Below are 17,915 nucleotides of genomic sequence, written 5' to 3'. Positions count from 1 at the left end.
ACTTCAGTGTTTCCGTGTAATATCACAGCAGAATCTGAGCGGATGGAGGAGGAGGAAGAAGAAAGCTTGTACCTCCTTGTCTCCTTCGTGTTAGGGACAGTGAGCATAATTGAGTAAATGTATTTAAGTATTTGAACGAGCTGATTCAGCCACTCTGGGAAGGTTGATATTGTACTTAGGAAGAATATTGCCCAAGGCAATTCATTAGTGGTAAATAATTGAGAGGCTCGGATGGTGCTAAGGTGAAATGCCTGTTATTATTTCATGGAGTTTGTGTTCTTAGGGCTCTTCAGTTTAAGAATATTAAAAATGTACAAGATTTCCCACAAATTAGTCACACGAAAGATTCACAGTGGATGCTAATAACTTGTTTTCAACCTTTATGCCAGTCTTTGACTGCTCCCTTTTCAAGTCTACTTCTGCTTTCCTAATGACCGTTCATGTTATGAATGTTATTATTTTATTTCTTATAGCAGGAATTCTTTCGTTGATGTTTTATTTTAAGACCGGTGGTAGCGTCCAGTCATCTGTTGTATCAATATGCAATTGGTTTTGCTTGATACCCAGATGTTCACTCCCTCTACTCTGCTACGGTCACACACACACACACACACACACACACACACACATGCACACACTCTCTCTGGTGAAGGATGGGGGTGTGTAATGGAGCTGTCAACCAGGCAAACAGCAGGCCAATATGGTGCTTTAAGTATATCAAGGGTTTATGTTATATATAGATTTCACACCAGCAGTCCTTGGATATCTCTTTGGCAAGCAAGTAAATCTGCCGTATGCCAGAGTTGAGTGCACCTGCATCTCTTTATGTAACATAGTCTGGGTGATACAAATATCTTTTTTTTTTAAAATAAACTTACATTCTCATGAACTTATAGCAAGTGGAAATAAAGGAGGAAAAAGGAGGAGGATAAAGAAAATAGTAATAAATAATAAATAAATATTGAGTTTATGAATTTTTTTCAAATATTTTAGAAAATAAAAGAAAGGTTACTTCAAATTTTTTATCTCGTTTTTTCGTCAGTATTTACAAAATGTGAACGCCAAATTAATTTATTTTCATACAGACAATACTGTAGTGAAGTAGCTAAAATAAACTTTGAAATAATATTTTGCAAAAAAAAAATTCAACATCCCTAGCATCCCTCGTCTGTACACGGTTTGACTCAGATATTTACGTTGCTGAGATTTTATTAAACATAAAATATACTTATTATTTGTTCAAGGTGAGGAAAATCAAGCTATTGCAAAGTACCTTCTGCCATCTAGTGGCTCTTCATATAATTGCAGCATTCACTTAACTAACGTTTATTAATTTAAGAAGCGACTTTGCGAAGCGAAATGTTTCCACACAGATGACTTGAGGAAAGTAGGAAGATCTTCTGACTCAACTGCTGTTTCGTCTTTGACTCTGGTTGCGGCCACAGCATCTCCTTCCTTTTCTCCATCCATCCATCTTCTATACCGCTTATCCGATAAGGGTCGCAGAGGGGTGGAGCCTATCCCAGCTGACATTGGGTGAGAGGCGGAGTTCACCCTGGACGAGTCACTAGTCTGTCGCAGGGCCATCAGGGGCAATTAGGGGTTCAGTATCTTGCTCAAGGATACTTGGACATTGTCACGGACACGTGTGAGGATCGAACCAGCGACCCTTTGGTTACTAGATGGCGATTCTGCCTCTGAGCCATGCTGCCTCCCTTCTTTTTCTCATCAATGCAAAGTAAGCAGGAAGGAGAGGGGGAAAAAAATCTGACAGATTTTCAACACAAAAAACTGAACATAAAGTAGTTCGTTTTCAACTGATAATAAAAACCGCAACATCCCTGTTTGGCACAGACAAATGAAAGTTCTAATTGTCAAACATGTAAGATGAGACACTTGGAAGCTACTCAAGTAACCTTCATTGAATCTATCAGATGTCCTTAAGTTGCTGCTGAACCTTTTGCTTTGGCCTCTTGCAGGACAAATACAACTTTTCCTCTGCATATTTTGCTGCCCTCCAAAAACCTGTGAAGTGCAATTAGCATCGTAACCTCGTCCTATCAGTAGTATTAGTACACGGAAGACTGCGATGGAATTTAATTACGCAAACTTGTGTTTGCAGGCCATGTAATGTAGGTGGTAGTGTCGCCATGGGCAATGATTGCTGTGATCAGATCTAGATGGTTAATGGTTTGATCCCCTGTTTCTCAGAGACCGGGTCAAAATGTCCTTGGGCAAGACACTGATCTCCAAATTGCTTCTGATGAGCTTGCATGTGTCAGCCTCCACCCTCAGTGTATGAATGTGAAAAGGTGAATGAAGCAACACAGCAAAGAGCTTTGAGTATGGCCACAAGGTAATTTAGATGCTTTATAAATTAAATTCATGTTTTCTCCACCTTTATTCCCCAGACCCTCCATGGCAGCATGCAGCCCCCCTGTCTTGTTTGTGTATATGCTGCGTAAGAGAGACTGGAGGTGGGCTCAGGGAGGAGGCGTGTGTTCAGGGCGGAGGGGATGTCAGCTCATTAACCTCTATTCTTCCCCCAGCACAGTGCTGCATAGAGTCCCTGTGTAAGTCTCATGTAATTACTCCTCCCCTGCACGCATGTGCCGGCCATGAAGGGGAGCAACAGGGGAGACGGAGGTCCAAGAGGGAGGGGGCGGCTTGACATGTTCCTTTACAAATGCTCTGCTTGTACCTCACAAACTAAAGCCCACCCCCCCATCTCGTTTCCTTCCCCACTTTTGTCTTCTCTGTCTCTTCTTTTTCCTCTTCCCGCTGTCTCTCTCTCTCTTACCACAGGCCCGGTACAGTGTGGGTGAACGAGGGGTTAGGCTCCACACTGCCCCCCCTCCAGGCATCAATCCAGCTAGGAAAAGACTGCCCACCACCGTGGTGAGATACAGTAGCTCAGCCCCAGTTTCTCAAAGCTCTTCTGTATATTTTAGCCAGTTGATTTGGAAAGATGTACCTCAAGGTACTGACCAAGGCTCAGTGACATTCCAGAGCCTCCGGTTATAATATTACTCAACGGGGACAGATGTTTGGTCAAACGTCTCAACAAGCAGGTGGCACGTATTGTATACACATTCAGCAACACACACCTTAACACCGTACAACACCCTTACTTTTATTTACACTTGAGAACAGGGACACTTATAAGAATTTAGTGATGATTGGGAGTTGTGCTTCTTAATTGGTACAGCATGTGTGAAACCAAGCTGAGGTGCAAAATACGCCTCTGTAGTTGTTATCGGCAGGTCACACCGTGTAGGCATGCACAGAAACAAATGAAGTCAATGAAATAGCAAGTTTGACATTTTTATGTTTATTCATTGAATGAATACAATTATTTACTAAGAAGAAACTAATTATGCCCAACACGTGAATCTTTCTTCAGGGTGCCTGCTATTTTAGCAATGCTGCAATATTATTTTTCGTCAATTTGATTTAGTGAGGATCTCTGTTGAAAACTATAGTTTCCTGTTCAGTTCGGTGTTTTTCATGTTCATAACTGTGCTTCTACAACTGTTCCAGGCTGCATATTTAAGTGTTGGTGCATGAAGGAGACCCAAACCAACACACAGCCCAACCCTTTTGTGTTTCTAACAACAAAGAAGACATGGAAGTAGCTCGAGTGTTTCCTGTGCTTGTCATAATTTATTTTTGTCACTGCCAGAACAGTCAAACTTTTTTTCTTATTCTCCCTTTGCTCCTTCGTGCTTTATTCTGTGCAGAGGCAGCGAGCAGTAGATTGCAATAAGATAACCAATTATATGCTAGAGGAAACCAGACTTTTTTTCCCTGCTGCAGTTATCTGATGCTGTGGTGAGCAGAGGCAAAGGGCTTGGGGTAATGTGACATTCACTCTGCCCTTTATCTTCTCACATCGCTGTTTACCCCAGTTAAAAGTGGCTTGTGCTCTGCATCCTCTCCTGCTGCCAGAGAAACCTCACTGACATACACTCATGTACTGTACAGACACACTCAAACATACACACACACACACACACACACACACACAGTCTCACTTCAGACAGCGTACCTTAGGTACTGCTGGGATAACTGCTTTCTTCCTAGTAGCACCCATGTTGTTAAATATAGTGCCTCTGCACCCGCTGGGGCTAGCTGCTAATTGCATGTGATGGTACTGTACTTGATGGTGAGAAGGTGTTTCCCAGCATTGGCTAGCAGGCAGGCTGTTGAAGGCCACTGTGGCAGGATGAGGAAGGCTGTGTGGGTGGCACTTTGGTCTGACTTTTTTTTTTTCTTTGCACATGCTCTCACATGTGGCACGTTCCACGGTTATGGCCTCTTTTGCACTTTAGTGCAGAGACAGACTGCTTCAATTGATGATGCACAAACGAAGTGTAGCTCTTGAGAGATGGAGCAGCAAGTTTATCCAAAGAGATGAATGGGAAAGACGGGGGCTTTTCAGCTTTTATACCAAAGTTCATCTGACTTAGTTTTAAAGTGGCTGCATTTAGAGATGTTCCATTTCCAAAACCAGTATTGAAAATGTCTCTGATACTGGCTAAAAATGTATGATCGGCTATATCAAATAGTATATCCGCGCCGAATTTTGGCCCTGTTTTTTCCCGGTTTGCTCAGCCAGCTCTGTCTAATGGAATATACAGGAAAATCATATATTCTGCGCCACTTGGTGAAGTTCTGCTGTTTCCACCAGTATGGTGAGGAAGGATTGGTTGATATGCAACATTAACATGGAGCCAGCAAAATGTCAACACTGTGGTGATGCTTTACATCAGAAAATCCAACCAGTTAAACAGGTGAAATTTACAGAATGTAATGTGCACGAGCGACTATCATACAGACATAATAAGTTCTGAGGATTCGTTCTCTGGATGTATTTGTTCACATCTTACGAAGAGTTTGAACCTGAACCAGGTCATCTCACTTGCATACCTGGGTGGAACCCGCTGGTATCGGCTGAGTTTGGGTCTCAGATTCGGTGTCAGCAGTGATACAGTTGTATTTGCCCCAGTAAAAATCCAAAATCAGCCTTCAGTTAAAAGGAAAAAACATTTGTGTCCCTAAAAAGCAGTGACACAGTGTTACTATGGATATTTCTCAGCTGGTATATTGTGATATGACACACAGAATCGACAGGTGTGTAAACATGGGCCAGCTGCGTTCTATTTACAGACACCATGTTGCATGATTTTGCGGCTGTAAAGTTTCTCATTTTCAAACTGTTTCTTACTATTTGGAACCACAAATGTGATGCTAGTGTGAGCTTACACAGCATCCAGTTATGTTTTGGATGTTTGGCTCAAGTTCCTGCATTTGAAGGAGAAGGTATATCCTGTCAGGGCTTTGGTGAAGTCAAATGTTAAACGATACAAGGAAAGATCAACCGCTTTCTTCCTTAAAGTAATCGGCCTTTAATTTCTGCTAAATGTTTGGAGCCATCGCTGTCTGCATCTCTGTTGTGAACTCACATCCAGCTGAGTTCACAGTGGAAACAAAACCCTATTTAGCTGAAACCCACCTGGGCTCTCTCCACACGCATGCACACACACACACACACATGCGTGCCCACACACACGCTGGACGAACGCACAGCCTCAATCTGCCCTCCCGTCTCTGCTCTTGACGGTTCGATCTGTTGTGTGGCTCCACTGCAACAGAAGGTGGATGAATGAGAGCTTATTTTACACATCACATGTTGAAGGTGGAGTTTTGAAGTGGTTGCAACCTGTATTTTGTCTTTTGTCAAAAAGGTTTTTCAGGCCATTTCTGTTGATAAGGGCACTGTATGTTTTAAGGGGCCCTCAGTTGAATGAGGACTAGCCAAAAATCACTGTTTTCAGAGGCCTTTTACAAGCATTTAAATACAATATGAATGACACAGCATTACATATAATAATAATACTAATGATAATAATAATGAAAATGTTATTACAAATATAAAATTGTAATCCTTTGGCCGAAATTTTAGTTTTTTTTGTTTTATTTTTGTAAGTTTCCGGGTATATTTCTGTAACTTGAATACAAATCAACTGAATTTGCTGGAGGGTAAAAATGATTTCCCAGTAAATATCAAAATAACCAAATAAACGGTGTAATTACAGAAAAAAAGACTTATCAGACAACAAACAAAAGTTACAAGATAAGACATATCCCTCGATCTCGGTTCCTGTTGAGTGGAAACACTTCTCGTGGACATCTGCTGTTTATTAAGAGTGAATTTGAGGGTCAAGATAAAGTTTGAAAACTCCACCTTTTGGAATTAATTGTAGTAAAATCATCAAGACTGTGAACAGATGGATCATACCATTTCATATTTAGTTGGAGGGGTAAGAAAAAGTTGTTCTTTAATTCATTTCCTTCATTCCTGGTGGGCACCGGATTCCTTTAGTTCATGGAACACTATTCAGTCGCTTCTTTGACCAACTTTGCTCTGACTCATGTTTCCTAACTAAACACTCTCTAGGTTAGCACAAGGCCACTGAATTCCATCTGAATCACTGTGTGTGTGTGTGTGTGTGTGTGTGTGTGTGTGTGTGTGTGTGTGTGTGTGTGTGTATTATCAATATCTGATCAGCTGTCCGGTCCAGTGTATCCAGATATCCATAGCCCTGGTTTTGCGTATGAAAATGAACTATTGAGCTGATAAACGTGCCAATATAAAAGATGTAGGGCACTGGTGGAAGTGACCCTGGTACTGTTGTAGCTGAGTGTGCACGTGTATGTGTGTGTCTATGTGTACGCGTATGTGCTCAGTGTGCAGGATCAAACTCTCACACCCAGGAAGAGGCCCTGTTTCCCTTATCTAACAACAACAGAGCATGTGTCGCCATGGCCACAGGCTGTGCTTTTTATGGGTTTTGTGAGTGTGTGTGTGTGTGTGTGTGTGTGTGTGTGTGTGTGTGTGTGTGTGTGTGTGTGTGTGCGTGCGTGTGCGCGCACGTGTGCCATGTTCATTGTTTGCCCATGTTCATTGTTTGCTTGGGGCGTGGTGCAACGCCAGAATTGTTACTGTAGTCTCTCTTTCGCTCGCTTTCTCCCATACAACTCTGAGAACATTCTTTCTTTCTTTCTTTCTTTTTCTTTCTCTCTACCTGTCAATATCTTTATTTATCGCTCTTCCACTGTTTTTAAGTGTGTATAGGTGTTTGTGTATGTGTCTCCCTCTCTCTCTCTCTCTCTCTCTCTCTCTCTCTCTCTCTCTCCTGCTTTGAATCAGCAGTGACAAGTTGGGCAACATCAAAATTCAGGGGCACATTGTCTCAGATTGAGGTTTGCTGGGTCTCTCTTACAGCTTAATTGAACAGAGAGAGAGAAGGAGAGAGAGAGAAATAAAGAGAAGAGGGGGAAGATGGGGAAGGAGGGTGCTCAAACAGACATGCATATTGCATGAGTACCCCACCACCACACCCCTTTCCTCACAGAATGGCTGTGTACTGTTCTGGGCTTATTAATTCCGCTCGGTGAGAGAATTATTTTTAGAGACTTGGTGTACTGGCAAAGGCTTTTAAAGTCACAAGTATTACACATTCTGCTTGAGATTCCCTTTTATACATTGAAAAGTTCTAAAAGTTTGTTGTGTGTGGTTATTTTAGTGTGATACTGTATTTTCTTTACACTTGCATAGATATGGTCTACTTTAATGTAATTTGGGTTCAGAGGAAAATCTTGAGTCCCTCAATGTAGTGAAGGATGTAACAGTGACATTAAAAGTGAAATAATGTGTTTAGTTTGAAAATAAATTACCTCCCTCAGTGCTGAATTATAACCGGATGAATGCATTTTTGAGCCTGAGCGATATCGAATACAGTGGTCGATATTGGCCTCTTACTTGTGTCGGCGTTTCAGTTCAGCTCCGATTCGTTTAGCAGACGGGATTGCAGCAACTCTTGACAATTATTGTGATTCCACGAGAAGTATCTCTCTATTCTCCTCCACAAATACGCAACCGTCTATCTGTGATTTTACACAGAGCAGGGCAGGAAGCCACACACAAAAGGCATTGAATTTTCAAAGTAAAACACTTGAAAGACTCTCAATCGTGTGTCACATCACTACATCAGCAGTAACTGTTGAAACAGACCGAAAAAAATTAATAAAATATCGAACTACAGAAAGATGTCTTATCCATGATAGAAGCACAAAAAATTGAAGGAAAATTATCTAATCAGCAAGTCCGCGCAGACGTGCATGTGATAAATTTTCCGATCAATGCTTTATGTTTGTAATATATTGTTGTGTATGGATTTCTGTGCATAGATATCAGGCACAGCTCACCCTCAGATGTTGAATTGTGGTCATTTGACTTATCAGACCTTCTTTCAGTCAATTATCAGCTTCTAAAAGTTGTTGGCGGTGAGCTGGTATGCCGTCACGTGATGTAACACATGGTATGATGTGGTGTGTTGAGGTAAGTTCTCCTACAACAACATAAACATACTGCGTACCTGTACATGTCAGTGAAGTGAAAAATATATAATAAATAAAACTCTGCTTTTACTTTTGTATATGACAGTACTTTTACTTAATATATATGAAGAATATCAGTCAGAGTGTATATTTTTTGCCGTGAAATAGGCTACAAAAATCCAGTATCAGATGTCGCTGTAATGCATTTACCTGTGTGCAGGATTTTAATGCGTGAGCCGCTCATTTTTGAATTTAAAGATTTTCTGTATTGATTTAAATAAAATTGTCATCTGCAGAAAAACAACTGTAGATGTTAAGGTTGTGCACAATGTAAATTTCCCCTGGAAATGAGGAGGAAACAAAGAACAAATACTTATAAACAGAGACATTTCTTGAAATTGTGTATTTGGGTGTAAGAAATATTGCTTTTGCTCTATTTTGCTGCCTCAATTATGACTGCTGGAAGGAAGTTTTTATTGCTTCTCTGTTTCTAATCACTGGACAGTTGTGGCGTTACTCAGGTATACGCGCGGTTCACATCTGTCCCAGCCCCCCCCCCCTCAGACAGATGTTGCCTTGAAGGCTTTATGAGGAGCTTATATGAATTGTCCATCAATCAAAAACAATCTTCGGTGTACTCTGTAATGTTGCTTCCAATGCTGCTGTCCACTGTCTCACCGGTGCACTTAAAGATGAAAAGATCCCAGCATTGTGTTGCACCATTAGCACTGTGTAAATATTACATGTTTTCCCTGGATGTGCTAGTTAGCATTACTTCCACCTTGTGGCTTCATTATTTTTGAAACGCTCAGCTTTGTCGATGATTGTGAGGCATGACCTAGTTCTGGGACTCAGTATCTCTGTTTCTCTCTCTTTACTTTCTCCTTTTTCTTTCCCATTTACTTATTCTGTCTCTTTCCCTCTCTCTCTCTCTCTTTCCACCTCATTTTCTTCTCACACTGAGCCTGTCTACCTCTGTCTTTGTCATTTATTCATTGTCTTTCTCAATTTACTGCCTCAGCATCGCCTTCATCCTTTTCAGCCTGTCGCCTTTCTTCTACCCTGTTTTTCTTATTCTCCTCTCTCACTCTGTCTCTTTAGTTTTCAATTCATCTCTCTTCCACAACCTATTATTATTATTCTCGACCCCCCCCACACACACACACACACCCTCCCCCTCCACTCCTCTTTGCCTCTCTTTCCTCATTCTCCATGTTTTTATTCCTCTCTCCCAGCACCACGTGTGCCACGGAGGAAAACATCGCGAGCAGTGGTCCCTGCTGAACAATTACCATGCAAAGCAATCCAAATAGAGATGTTTGCCGAAAACAACATGTGTGTAATTACTGCTTAATGAGGCCCTTGTCTCAGGCAGAATGCCCAATTAGACTGCCGATGAGAAAGCGATGCCAAGGCCCGCTGAAGAAAGAGAAGGGGGTGTAGAGAGAGAGAGAGTGAGAGAGAGGGCGGGAGGGAGATAGAGAAGTCGAGGGAGGTTGTAACATGGAGAGAGGTGGAAGATGAGGGGGAAAAAAGAGGGAACAGATGAGAGCAAAAGGAGGAAAAATAGAAGGAGGAAGAAGTGACAAAGGGAGTGGAACGAGTGAGAGAAAATGAAGAGGAGCGCAACAACAGAGATGATGATTTCTGTAGCAAATGTGGAGTAATGGCAGAGCTGATAGCATTGAGTCGAGGATAAATTGGCATTTTAAGTGGGAGAGCGAGGCGGTGCGAAGGAGAGCAATGTAGAGATGAGCAGGGAGGGGAACAGCTTTACGTTGCAATATATGGGCAGCCATGTTGATGCACAAAATGGCTGACCTTTCTAGGCTGTCTTTGGCCTTTTTGGGGGATATTAGATTGCAGATATAATTTGTGAAAATGAGGCTTCATTTCTTCCTTTAGAGTTGAAAGACACACAAGGCTTTTCAGTTCAGTTTTCTCAAGGAGCTTGTGGATAAAAACTTTATTCAATCCATAAAAAAACCCATTCAGATGCCTTTAACTTACCAGAGATTTCAAAATGGCTCAGTCAGATGAGGACAAGAGGTTTTCAAGTGAGCAGCGTTTATTTTATTACAGAAATGTCACCATGGTCAACATCACTTAGGTCTTCTGAGTAAGCTAACCACTTCTCCATCAGCAGGCAGGTGAAAGACCCCACGATGCTTCATTAAGCAAATTAGTGTCTTTACCACTGAGCATTTAGTCAGCATTCAATTTCACTCTAAATAAACATGCACATTTTGCTGCTTGTGCTGGATTAATCATGTGAGGTGTGAATGAAGCTTAAATGTGGCGTATATGCAGCCCTTGTTTGCTTATGTGGTTAAATGTAAATGCAATCATTAGAATAACCAAGTGGATCCTCACAAGGGCTTCCACGATATGCATCGTTAACCAACCGTGGCCCAGAGGCAGACACTCATTCCCCTTTCTCCTGCAATAATGTCCTGTAATTTCTCTTTCTCACCACTCTCTCACTCATTTAGCTGCCTCCTGTTCTCCTACCAGTCCAGATATTAGGTCCCCCCCACCCCCCCCCCCCCTGCCCCCACAGGAATTCTGCCCATTTCCGTCCATTAGTCTGCCTATTGGACATTACTTTGAGCAGGTATGATCCATTTGGTCCTATGCTCATCACTCAAGCCTTCGTTTTCCAAAGCAGACCACCCCAAAAGAAACAGGCCCCCTGTATCTTCACATCTGTGGAATTTGACATGGAATGCTGTCTAGTTTGATCATGTTGTCAGTTGCCGAGTCCAAAGGAGTGACTTCAGTCAACAAACATTTGACATGTTGAGTTTCTTTGTGTGCTCGTGAGTGTTATTATCCAGCCCAGTCAAGGTTTGTTCCATCTGCTGCAAGCATGTTGTGATAAAGTTTGATGCCTTCAGCGCCAAGGGCATTTCACAATACAGCTCCTCTTGATATGGTAGCAGTTCTCACTCACCTTGATACTGAATTCTTTCAGCTATGGAACTGTTTATAGGCCAGAATCTCCTTGTCTTGAGCTAAATACCCAATATGAGTTTCTTTATTTTTTGTTAATCTTTATTACGCTTGACACAATACTAGAATTTCTAACTCCAGACTAATTCCCAGGAAATGACTCTTTACCATTTTTGATACCATTGAGGTAAAAAAATGAAATAAAAATGAAGCATAAAAGAAGAAGAAGCATAAAATGTTTTCAATAAAGATAACACTACAAACAGTAACGTCAATGACAATGACGTTTTTAGGGGCTGCGTGGGAGAGTGCAGATGCTGACTAAGTTGGAGCCCAGGGATCTGATCCTTGCGTACTGGATGTACACTGCAGCCCTTTATTTTCTGGTGCTGGAAGTTTTCACCATCACCACCAAATATTGTTTTCAATCAAGCTTCAATCTGTGACATTAAGGGAAACATGATACGTAACACAAATAATTGTATTATCTTTCGAAATGTACACCGTCACCGTGCAGGATGAACATTTCTTTACGTTAGCTTAACAGCTCAGTGGCTAATAATAAAACGGCTGACATTAATGTGTGCCACAGGTCAGGTTAATGTTTACATCATGGTAATGATACTTAAGGTAGGAACTGAACTGTCGGCATCAGTATACTTTTATCTGAACATTGTATCCAATACTAGTTTTTAGTACCAAGTAGTTTCTGCATGTTGATATTTTCAACAACAATAATCTTCATCCTTCCAACAGAGCTAGATTGTTGCCCCTACAGAAATCCCCAGCTAGGTGCTGCTGCATATTCTAAGTAAGGTTCATGTTCAGGACCTTTATTTAGCTCATATTCAAGCCTGGTTGTGAGTCTTTCTGACAGACTGAGAGGTCACATGGGTTTGTTTTTGTTTTTTCAACATTCATTTTCTCAATATTTTTGCTGAAGCTGTAATATTTATTTGAGCATTTTGACATCCAGGAACATCATGGGCACAAAACAGATCGGCTCACAAGACTGCAAGGATCCAGGGTGTTGGAATATGCCCACACCATCCCACCGTTTTTAGTAGTATTGAATTATTGTCTTAATTGTGGTTAAAGTTGTGGAGTTAGATATTCTTCCCAGTATTTACTTGTGGTACTAAACCAACACCTCATCCGGTTCCAACTGTAAACAGTAGAGCTCTACCGGTGTTCTTACTCAGCATACTCAAGGTTCAAGGGTCATTGGTTGTTACGGGGGTCCTACCCCGTCAAACTGTGTTTTGGCACCTGCAGCAAGTGATCTTTCAATGCCTGATTAGCTCACTCCTGAAGACACAGCGTGTCTTCAGTGTGCAGCTCACACACACACACACACACACACACACACGCACACACTTTTCTACTGTACACACTCGCAGATTCATTCACACTCGTTCTCACACAGCAGAGCCCACAGGGAAAAGCCTATCTCTCGTCACTGTGCTCATGTAGCCTAATTACCGGCCTGCTGACGAACAGTAATTACCCACGCTGCCATGCCACCACAAGGTTTAACCAAAGTGACAAAGTCATTAGTCTCACACTTCAGGCCACCCGTAAAGAGCTTTTCCTCTTCACACCTCCTTCACGGTTCCAAATTTTACATTTTTTTTCCCCCTGACCTCTTCATATATGTCGTGTTTAATACTCTTTTCTGTTTTCCTCCACAGTTTGATGGTGACAACATGTACATGAATGACAATAACCAAGAGTTTCGGTCACCAAACCAGGTAAGATATCTCTTTCTGTACACCTCAAAGTGTTAAAGAGATGAATGTGTTAGGAAGCTGATGCATTACTAACTTCAAAATCGCCGGTGTCAGCGTTTAACAAGCAGAGTTTATTTGAGAGTTCTCATTTTATGTAATGAGAAATGTTGGAAAATAAAAAATGTTTGCCAGGAAAGGTGCTCATTAACTGAAGACAGGGTTGGTCATAACTGGAAAAAGGCAGCATTTTGCCAGTTGATGTAAATGGAAAACACAGGTCACAGAGGTGTGTGCTCACAAACCATCATTCAGGGGGTTTACATACACAGCTGCAATCAAGACATCATCTCAGTATACAAGAACTGATGAAGAATCTTGTAATTAATGGAAGTATATCTTTGTCTGGGAGTGTAGGTGATGACATGCCCCCTTACAGCCGGCTGCAATCAGATTCTCTTGTGGTTGAGCTTTTGCATCACGCACCAGACACGTTAGCAAGCAGGCATCCCAGGCGGACTTAAAGGAACATGCATATAGGCATATACCTATTTGCCATCCTTCCAACAGCCAGACATAATGATAGCTACCCTACTGTACTCTGTGCTGCGCTGGGGAGCTGAGACCCACAGTTAGCTTAGGGCAATTCATGGAAGTGGATGTGAAGTCTTAGCACACCTGTCAGAAGACATCAAGTAGATCAAGTTTGGAATCTTGGTTTGTCCAGAAGTAATCCTCCTCGTACTCTCTGATACGGTTGGCCGTGTCACACTTTGGTTGACATTATTGTGGGGATTTTGAGGTGCTGTGTGGAATCAGAAAGATAGCTCAGATTATGTGACTGATTGTAAAATTATAATATTTCACAATTTCATTTTCTTTCTTTTTTTTTTGTAATGAATGGTATCCAAAACCCTAGTTATATAAATACAGCCAAAAACTGAGAAACGTGATGACTATTCCAACACTTCCATGTACTACCATTCACTGTGCTAAGCTAAACTAAGCTAGTCTGGCTCGTGGGAAGATGGCAACTAAATCTATTTCTCAAATGAATTCAGACTATTAATGGAAATGGCACGATAATGACAGCACTTTGCGTGCGTTGTATTGCCCCAATACCCACGATGACGATAATTCCTTGACTGTGCTCTGTCCACTTCAGAGTTTAATAATGCAACAGAACCTACACAACATCGGATAAAGATTGAAAAAAGTCATTGGTATTTGGGGGCAGACTAAAGAAACATGCCGTAATTAACACCGATTCCCATATCCTAATATCAAATGTTATTTGCCTACCTCTACGTACAAGGTAGTAATGAGTGACAAGATAATGATAATGAAATCATAAAAATACATCTTTTCAAGCAATTTTCAGCCACCATCTCTAGCGCGTGGCTGTGTCGAAAACAGTAATAGTTTTTTTCTCATGTATAATCTCAGAATTATACATGTCATCTCATTGGTAGTTTATCAGATCATTTGACCTTTCAAATCCAGATTTTCATGGATATTAGAGAAGAGGCAAAAGTTGAGCATTCTGAAATATTTCTCTAAATTTATCGGTTTGAGAACGAGATTCTAATAGCGTTAAAATAGCCATCGCCACGTGAGGCGGTGAAATCAAAAGAGCATCATGAGTTTCATCCAATCTTACTATGCCGGAAAAGACATTTAATTCCTCATAAGCCAAAGTATCTTCTCCACAAAACATGTGCCATTTGATAGATTATTTTATCCACAGCACATATCAAAGGGATTAAACCATCAACGCTGACAGTGTCAGCCCACTGAGACAGTCAGGTCACTCAAAGCTTTACAGCAGCAACATGTCACCATTGCAGCCTCATTGAAGTTCTGGTCCCAGTCCGGAGCAGCTCAGTCGCTGAGTTAGACAGGCGGCGCTGAGTGCTCCCAGCTGGTAGATGCGAACACATGGCCCGACATATGGCCGAATTTGGAGCTCCAGGATTTGTTGATCCAGCAGTGAGGCCTTCATGTACTGACAAAACGCGGCGAGGTGGACCCTCCTCGTCAATTAGCGCCTCGCCAAATACTGTCAGAGAGAGATGAGATGAGGCCAGGAGGCTGAGGGTACTGGCACACGCGCATGCACACACACACACACACACACACACACACACACACACACACACACACACACACACACACACACACACACACACACACACAAGTACAATCTGTAATAGGAAGTGACAGGTTCTCTGACACCAAGTTATTCATAAATCATAAGCACATGGGCAGCCAACAGCACAATAACTAAATTCATAGTGTCCCTCAAGAGAAATTACACACAATTACACTAACAGATTATTAAGACACTCTAAAAGCAAGACACAAACAAAAAAACAACACAATAAGCCACAAATAGAGACTATTTGAAGCTCCCTCTGATAATCACAACAATCTGATAGTCAAGAAGCTGTAGTGTAGTAGACTTTACCAGACTAAATCATTCAGTGCATTGATCAGTTTTTACTCATTTATGCTGTGAAAAAGTGTCCCCAGGCATTTTTTGCATCTTCTTAATCCTCAGTCCAATTTTTCTTCCTCTTTACTTGATGCAGGATTTTGGAGCGGCACTAACATGACGAATAAGTTCGTTATCAACATTGTTTATGTGAAATAAACACATGATCTGAAAATATTTGCAGTCCAGGCCCGCTTACACCCCTTTCACACTGGTTGAATTAACCCCCAAAAAAAAAAAATTGTCTTCCGTTGTAAAGTGCACTATTTTGCATATCACCCTTTAATTGTGTGTTGCCTGCATGCGTTCACAATAAACACACCTGTCACTGGGCCTGTGTGGTTCTGTTCAACCAAAACCACAGTGAACACATCTTATTTTGAGAAAGGCTACTGACAGCACAATATCTTTAAGCTAACAGTGGATGCAAACTAGCTGCTAGCAACTATGCTGGCAGGCTTTTGGGCCTTCAAGAGTAAGCGTAGCCCCGAGAGAAGTTTGAAAACAAACATGTACCGCACAGTGCATCTCACACGGAGGCTTCTGCACTGAAAGAAACACTAACATTAACCTACATTTTAGTAAACATGGTTAATTTGGTTTAAAATTGTTTTTTAGGTAGTGCCTGGTAATGCGCCTATGTTTGTTGTAGGGTTGGAGGGATTTTAACCTGTCTACTTCCTGCAATTCTGGTACCAACCTTAATTAAATTCCACTTTTGGTGCCCTAAACATATCGAAAAATAACTGTGCGACCTTCTACCAAGTGGTTATGTACAGTATTTTATATAGGTGTAGTGTACTGATTCTTTAACACGAACAATCATAACCGCACACCTAAAACAGCCGTTTGAAGATGATGAAAATGCCCACACATTCCTAAAATGTGCTCACTCGCTGGGTTTAAATCTTAAATAGCATAGATTGAGAAAGAAGAACATATGTTTTTGCACATAAACACACACACAAAAACACACACAAAAACACACCATCATCCTATAGCTATAAGGTTGTCTTTCCTTTGATGTTGGGATTGAGTGACTATAATGAGAGGTCGAGTGGGAGCTTTAACAGCTTATTGTCTACTTATAGCACACATCAGAGACACGGGGCCATCGTTGTTAGCCACATTTCCTGGTCTGCCCTAATTATGTCACTTTGCATGCATACATGGGTGTGTGCTAATTGGGATAAATGTCCAGCTTTGTAGTTTCTCTGCTGCAGCGGCCATGTGTCAATCATCAGCCCCCCACTTCAGGTTTGCAGTGTTGTGTCAACAAATACCTTCTTAGTGGATCAGGCAATTTGGGCTTTTCAAAACATCTCAGTTGCAGTTGATGCTCTGTCAGTGGTGTCAAATAGAAGCTTACACACCAGGCCTGACCCCCCACCCCCATCCCACCATCCTGCCAAAAAAAAAAAAAAGAGTTCACTGGCTTCCAGTCCTTTAATACAGCAGATTTAATTTGAAATTTGAAAGACGGGGATACATGCCTTTGCTCGGATGTTGAGGGTTTCATAGCAGAAGCACAAATGTTAACATAGTAACATAATTATAGATACTTGAAAGGTGCACTGATCTTGAAAATATCTTGGCACAACTCACTCATTTTGCACTAGCCTTCTCAAAGTCTGGCTGGAACATCATTTACACAGTGTCTCGTGCAGAGAGAGATTTCCAAGTAAAAGCGGATAGAAAGAAAGGAAATTCCATGAATCTAAGCTAGCATTCCAAGCCCATGTAACTAACTAGCTTAACTTAGCTTGTAGACACACTGTACATATGCAACTCAAGCTTGTAGATTAATTGACGGTTGGAAATCGTGATATTAGTTGGAATTGCTTAATATTGTTAAGATACATCATATTTTGTTTCACAGGAAGAGAAAAAGTATCCCATTTTGACATAAAATTGCAAAAACAAATTAAGAAATTGATTTTGTGTTCCTTTTTCTGAATGTTTTGCTGAATAAGTGAACATGGTGTCCATGAATCTGAAGGAATCACGTTGAAAAGGCATTTTTCATCTCAGCTTGATTGAAACCCTGATGTTTCCCTCAAGGTTGCATCAGTTCTTGTTCAAGTCGGGATACTGTTTTGTGGCCTTATCATACCATCTTGTTTGTAGTTATGTACAGGTTTATTTTCAATGTAGCAAATCCTGTAGTGATATAAAAGGATTCAAAATGGTTGAAGTGGTTAATAATCCATAAACACAACCCCGCCCCCCAACCACCACATCTAAAAAAATATCTGCTCTTCCTTTAACCGTCATGAAAAATTCATCAATGGGACTGCTGGCTGTGCACGTGAGTCAGTCATTTCTTAATTGATGGCTAA

The 17,915-nt window shown here is 41.3% G+C and overlaps 1 protein-coding gene across 3 annotated transcripts in view; it reads left to right on the top strand.

Moving 5' to 3' along the window:
* LOC147256465 (TOX high mobility group box family member 2-like) overlaps window positions 1–17,915 on the top strand; it is an 84,863-nt gene that overhangs the window by 30,280 nt on the left and 36,668 nt on the right. For 2 of the 3 annotated variants that reach the window (XM_086214469.1, XM_086214468.1), the window contains exons 2-3: window positions 2,806–2,898; window positions 13,047–13,106. In XM_086214469.1, coding sequence (XP_086070595.1) covers window positions 2,806–2,898; window positions 13,047–13,106 — 153 coding nt within the window. The remainder of the gene's footprint in view (window positions 1–2,805; window positions 2,899–13,046; window positions 13,107–17,915) is intronic. The other variant, XM_086214470.1, reaches the window with a different exon arrangement.

The sequence above is a fragment of the Aulostomus chinensis genome, chromosome 9 (assembly GCF_037954235.1).
Source record: "Aulostomus chinensis isolate RoL2024-O1b breed Wild chromosome 9, RoL_Achi_v1.0, whole genome shotgun sequence".
In the NCBI taxonomy this organism is placed as follows: Eukaryota; Metazoa; Chordata; class Actinopteri; order Syngnathiformes; family Aulostomidae; genus Aulostomus; species Aulostomus chinensis.
The sequence above is the reverse complement of the archived record's forward strand: the minus strand, read 5'-3'. Positions and strand labels throughout refer to the sequence as shown.